A 6615-nucleotide genomic window follows, 5' to 3' on the forward strand; every position below is an offset into this window, starting at 1 on the left:
CCATCAAGAGTCTTGAGATCTCAGCTGGCAGGCTGGGAACATGTATTTATATCAGCACTGGGTGCTGCAGTGGACCCTGTAGGGGGAGAATTTTAACTTTGCCCCCGTCCCCTTGGGCTACATCTCTTGGGGGAGACAGCACAGAATCTGCCCCATCAGCTTTATAAGCTGAAAGGAAGCATAAAAGAAATGACAGGAAACTACCTGGATGTGTTCAGGTTAGAATGTCGTTTCTGTGGAGCTTTTACATCAGCTGCTCGGTCTCTGGAGGCCTGGGTGGAATGTAAAGCTGCCCTTCCCTCTTTTTTTGCTCTTCTGTTCTTTCTGTCCCTGTTTCTCCGCTGCTTTCCCTGACGACTGCTCACTAGGAGTAGTGTTGTGTTGGGAGCATTTATGGACTGTACAGTGGCATCAAATGTTGTTTCTGGTCATTAGGAAGAAGGCCACCTTCCTTTCCTGTACTGATTTCTTCTTCATCATTGTCAAGACTGATTCCCCACTCTGGCACTTGGAGTTGGGCCTGCAAGGACTCTAAAAATTAATACTGGCCACTCCAGGCTTGTATTAAACTCCCAAGATTACAGCTTTTCTCTGACCTTGGCTTGGTAGATGCTGCCACCACCCAAATGTTAAACCCCTTGGAATTCAGGAAGGTGCACATGGGAATTCCTTCCTTTGGCGCACCCTCAGGCCCTTTCACCCTCCCCTCTGAGGAAGAGCTGAGAAAGGAAAACAAAGAAATCAGTTGTTGCCACCAGCTAATTAACTGCTCCCCTTTTCCCCAGAGAACAACAACAGACACAAAGGGAAAGGTTTTTTTCCCAATTTTAAACAGTTCTGGCCCTCCTATTGGTGCTTTTGATCAGATGCCCACTCCCTTCCTTTACCTGTGGATTTTTTTTAACCCTTTACAGGTAAAGCAAGTAGAGAAAAGCTACTAACAGGGATTTTATAGCTAACTGGTGGGCTGAGTGTCTATAAAAGGGTGCTACACCCCTCCCCATCATTTATCACAATCATCAACTGTATCAAAAAATTATATCAAATATGCTGCACTTTTACGCAGAATTAAGGAAAGGTTCTCTGATTTATGAGACTCTACTCCACCTAGTGGTGATTCAGAAAAGGAGATGGCTTCAAAGAGGTAGCTAAAGGCTGACACACTGATTGATCCTGCAGGCACAGTAGCAGCTGTTTAGAAGAATCTGTACAGGAAGTGAAGTTTTAATGAGTAAAGCTACAGAACAGCACAGGAATGTTCTGTATTGATCTGTATCTTTGGGAGAGAGAGGTTGTAGCTTGACTGAGGATGATAATCTCCAGCACCTTCCGCTTCAACCCTATTAATTGTGAGGGTGAAATTAGTTCTGTGACCATTGCCACTGAACTGTTTGGAGCCCCAGAGGCAAGGGTGGAATCCCCATAATAAATAAGACGCTTGTCTCAATTTCTATTGGTACCAGCCTGAGCAATTGTGAGATCCTGAGCTGACTTTCCAGTTCAGGTGACCCTGTTCTGGAGACACTTCCAGGGATCCTAAATGCATCATCACAATCTGCATCATCACAATCTGCTCTCTGGAGTCTGATTATGTGAATAATTGTTACTTAAATAAATACCTAGATATGGTCAGTGCAGCTAATTAACAGTCAATGGAAACATTTAAACTTTCATCTTTGCATGGCTGATTTGGAATAGAATTTTAATCTTATAACCACAAAGTGGTCTGGGAGGGGGTGAAGGTAGAGCTTGAGTTACAATGCTTGAAGCAGGAGTGACAGTGGTCATAGCTCCTCTTGGTCACTGGTTCTGCAGGGGAGAACACCATGGAGAGCTACTCTTGTAAGTTATAGGGCTGAGGAAGAAATTTCCCAGGAGCCCGGTTATTCCCTCGCTGCTGTTGCGGGGTGACACAATTTGGGGATTTCTCTATATAATCTATGAATTCTAACTGATAGTATGAAGTTATTATGAAGTGTTACGATGAACACTGCTGTATCACTATGCCTCTCTGTATATGTAGCCTCCATGTCCTACTAACTAGAAGACACATTTTTCTCAGATTGAGGATAACGGGAAGGTTCTGACCTTTAAACAGCTTTTCTTTGACCACATTAGTTATGCTAAAGAGTTACTGCATCCTAGCTGATGACAAGCTGGGCTGAAAAACTCCATGAGGGTGAATCAGCACAGCACGTAGAAACCTGGATACACCAGGGCCCCCTGCCTTCCCTCCTGCACACACATGGTCCTCCAGGAACTCCCAAGGGAAGGGTGAGCTAGTGAGGGGCATTGTAGTCACGGTGTTTGTTGTGTTCTTTATGATCTGTACATGCTCATGTACATGTAGAAGAGCAATGGTGGTAGAATCTGTGCAATATGTCTCTCTGTGTGTGGTTTACGCTTCACAGTTCTTATGGGCCTCCTGAGAGAGTGAAATGGGAACCCAGAAGGCTCACCTTAGGATGTGGGGGAGGAGTTCTAGGAGAGTGTGCATTTCAGCTACAAAGGGAGGCTGAGGAATCAGTGCTAGGACCAGGGTCTAGGAGACTGGACTATGTGGCCGCAGCTCTCAGGAGGAAGTGCTAGACAGAGGGTTGCACTGAAAGCGTGTGCCTAGAGACCTGAAGTGTGGGACAGTGGCTGGACTCCATTTAGGCTCTGGAGGCTTAAAACATCCAGGGACCCAGTGGATGTGTCCCTTCACAGCAGTCTAGAGAGTGGCTGAGAGGGACAGCTTGACTAGGGTCTGACACAGGGTTTCTTGCACCTTCCTCTGAAGCTGCTGGGACTAGCCACTGTTGGAGGGTGATCCTGGATTGAATAAACATGATGGCAGCACTGCGGGAAAGTGTAGTGTAAACAGGGCAACACTTTTTTGGTCCTTTTTTTTTCTTCTTTTTTTCTTTACACCATCCTGTCATCTGACCCTGTTCTGTGCACACTGGTGGGGAATTCTGAGTCCCATTTTTGCCAGTGTAGACAAGACCTCAGAGCCTCAATCCTGCAGAGGGGTTTCTGCAGGGAAAGGGGAGCTGCAGCATTGACTGTACTTTGCTAGATAAGAGCCTGGATCACGCAGAGATTTTACTCTGACCACAGTTTGCTGTGATTAGATTATTGCTGTTTGCAACTACCCATTAGTGGTCGGGGAGCAACTGTTGAGTAAACAATGCTGAGCCGCATGGTGGGAGCACCTGAAGGGAATGAAAGATCTGGAGGGAGGGGACCGAAGTCTGACACACCCAGCCATCCCACTGCAGGGCAGCAGAAACACCAGTGCTAGGAAGCGGCACAGGAAGCAGCTGAAATACTGCGTGTGAGTCTGAAACTGAACAGAGCAGGGAGGTTTTTGTGCTGGTCTGTATCACTGTGTGAGAGGGGTGCTGCTATGCTGCTGGCAGTAATAATCTCCAGCATCATCAGCTTCAAACCTGCTGATAGTGAATGTGTAGTCAGTGCCAGACCCACTGCCACTGAACCGGTCTGGGATCCCAGAGGGACGGGTGGAAGCATAATAGATAAGGAGCTTAGGAGCTTGTCCTGATTTCTGTTGGTACCAGGCTATGTAGCCATAAATATTGGAACTGGCTTTGCAGTTGATGGTGACTCTGTCTCCTGGAGACACCGCCAGGGATTCTGGAGTCTGAGTCATTATGATCTGCCCACTGGAGTCTGCATGCGAGATTTAAGATAAAAAGAAATATAAAGTCATTCCAACATCAGCATATTTAAAAAACTACAAAGCTGCATCTCTAGGTGTCTCGCCTGTAGCTCTCATTCTGCTGACACTAATTGCTGCTAGGAATGATTGATGGGAAGGGAAATTCTTAGCATTTGCAGCCTAGTAAAGTCCTATAACTTTCTTTATAGCTAATTTCTTCTGTTGTTGTTCTCACCTTGAATGCAGAGCACAAGGAGCCAGAGAAGCTGAGTCTGGGAGATCATCTTGATACGTTAGTGGCAGATACCGAGCTCAGAAGCATGAAGTGTGAAGGTGAAACATTTATATCTACTCTGAACAGCTGGGAACTGTTACTTGGGTGACGATATGCAAAGCAGCATCTCTGTGTAAATGTCCATCCCCGCTGCAGACCCAGGGCCATGTACACCCCCCAGCCTGGTTGTATATCTATCTTTCCTTGCAGAGAGGGATGCAGCTAGGGCTTATTTACAATGTTCAGATCCTGCTTTTCATTCAGAAAGCAGTTTTCTGAATGGATTATTAGGATGCTAGTTAATAAATTCATTAATTAGTTAATCTTTACATGATGGTTTGAAAAATTGCAAGTCCACTTAAGGGGATTTTTATGATAATTATTGCCAGATTCTTTTGTAATACCTGTCACTGAATATAAATAAGGGATTAAGTTTAAGAGATGAAACTTGTTTGCTGTGGATGGTTACAGCAGCGTCCATCCTCTTCCTCCCGAAGCTTATTGAATGAGCCATTTATTGCTGCTGCTTCCAATTCCTTTCCTTCAGCTCCTATCTGATCTGGTTTCTGCCCTTTTCCTGCACTGAAACTGCTCTTAGCCTTTTCCTGGCCCAGTCTCCATCCCCATCTTCCTTGACTTCTCAGCTACGTTAGCTGTTGTCAGTCTCACACTAATTGTAGAAATCTTGTGCTCTTAGTTTTTTTGATGCTGTCCTGTCTTGGTTCTCCTCCTACCTTTCTTACGGCATCAAGTTTGGTTGGTCATTGTCCTCTTTTCTCCCAGTCTACGAAGGGAACCCCCAGGCTTCCATCCTTAGCACCCTGCTCTGATGCATGGAATGTGTTTGTACAGTGCCTAGAGGATGGGACCCCAATCCCAAGTGAGGCCTCTGGGTTTTCATTGCCAAACAGTAATATTAAAGTGGATGTCATACACAGAAGGCACCTCAGCTCTCATCACCTTGCAATTTCTGCCAATGAATTTATATATCATGCAACGTAGCATAATTAAACCTTGTAGGACCATGCCTAAGAGAGCCCACGAGGCCAGATGAGCAAGTCCGCAGAACTGAGTCCTGACAGAGTGATAAGGAGGGGGACATGTTGTGATTTTTAAAAGAATGGGATGTTGTATTTTGCACCCAACAGCCAGTATGGAATAGAGCTGATCAGAAAACTCATGTATTTCTTGTAAAAATATTAACTACAGTTAATAGAGAGAGGGATAGCTCAGTGGTTTGAGCATTGGCTTGCTAAACCCAGGGCTGTGAGTCCAATCCTTGAGGGGGCCACTTGGGGATTTGGGGCAAAAATCAGTACTTGGTCCTGCTAGTGAAAGCAGGGGGCTGGACTTGATGATCTTTCAAAGTCCCTTCCACTTCTAGGAGATAGGTATATCTCCATATATTATTAGTAGTAGTAGGTTGCAACCAAATCATTCTGAGTCATGACAAAGTAGTTAGTTTTGACAAGACAGGTTCCCCAACTAAATACAACGAGACATGGATAAAGGTGAAGAGAGGAGACGGGAAAAGGAAAGAAAGAAAAAGAGGCTACTTTAGGTGGTAGGTGAGTGACGATGATTGCCAGCTTCAGGGTGAATGGTAACTGTTTCCTCAGGCAGGTAGAATCCCTGGTCCATCTGAGATCCCATTGGAAGACTGGATTGGAGGAGCATCAAGATGATAAAGTTTCCTTCTCTTTCCCACAGGGGAGAGGAAACAGCATTAGATGCTCAGGGAAAAAAATAAACCCAGGATCATCATCTAAGATATGTTGTTAAACCCAAGACACATCATGGCCTGAGGTTCAATAGGCAGAGCCCTACAAATCTGCAGGTATCTACTTTATATCTGTGGACCATTTTTGTGGATAGCAGTACGGATGCAGATACAAAATTTGTATCTGTGCAGGGCTCTGATGGTAAGAACCAGGGGGAGAGGGAGCTTGAGGGTGGCGGGTCTGGGGGGTGGTCTGGAGGCTGCTTGGGCCACCCACCAGGACAGGTGGAGGGACCCAGACTCCCCACAGCTGCCAGTGCGGCTTTCCCTACCCAGCTCCAGCCAGGTTGCTTGCGGGGTAGGAGGCGATCTCGGAGCTGCAGCCTGGCTGCAGTAAGAGCCAGGGAGGCAGCTGTGGGGGAGCTCTGGCAGACTCTCCACTGCCCTGTGCAGAAAGGGGGGAGGAGGAGGCTGAGCAGCTCTACAGGTCACCCCTCCCCACCACCAGCCAGCATGAAGCCTAGCCAGGGAGAAGTGGGGAGCTATGGTAGACCCTCCACCTGCCCGCAGTGCAGGGGGAGAGCTGAGAGTAGCTCCCGGTCATGTCCCCGCCTGGCTGAGGGCAGGTGGAAGGTCTGGGACCCCATAGTGCAGGGAGGAAGTGCTGTACACAAGCTTTGAAACTTGTTCTGATTTCTGTTGGCACCAAGCAATTTTGTTGTGAGTGCCTGAACTGGCTTTGTAGCTGAAAGTGACTGTGACACTGAGGGATTCTGGAGTCTGAGTCATCACCGTATACCTGATGGAGCCTGACTATAAAAAGAAATATAACCAAAAATATTAAAATAATTATAAATATGGAACCTCTTGTGTTTTCACACACTAGTGAATTGTAAACACTGCTTTTTTAATAGTTTTCTGAACTAAATGTAAAACACTACAACTGGCTTCTAAATG

The 6615-nt window shown here is 46.2% G+C and overlaps 1 gene segment (V, D, J or C); it reads right to left on the reverse strand.

Moving 5' to 3' along the window:
• Positions 1–3367: 3367 nt before the first annotated feature.
• Positions 3368–3995, reverse strand: LOC127046450 (immunoglobulin kappa variable 3-20-like). The segment is given in 2 exon segments: positions 3368–3675; positions 3900–3995. Coding segments are annotated over 2 exon segments (357 nt in total).
• Between the last annotated feature and the right edge of the window lie 2620 nt (positions 3996–6615).

This window comes from Gopherus flavomarginatus, chromosome 3, assembly GCF_025201925.1.
Source record: "Gopherus flavomarginatus isolate rGopFla2 chromosome 3, rGopFla2.mat.asm, whole genome shotgun sequence".
NCBI lineage: Eukaryota > Metazoa > Chordata > Testudines > Testudinidae > Gopherus > Gopherus flavomarginatus.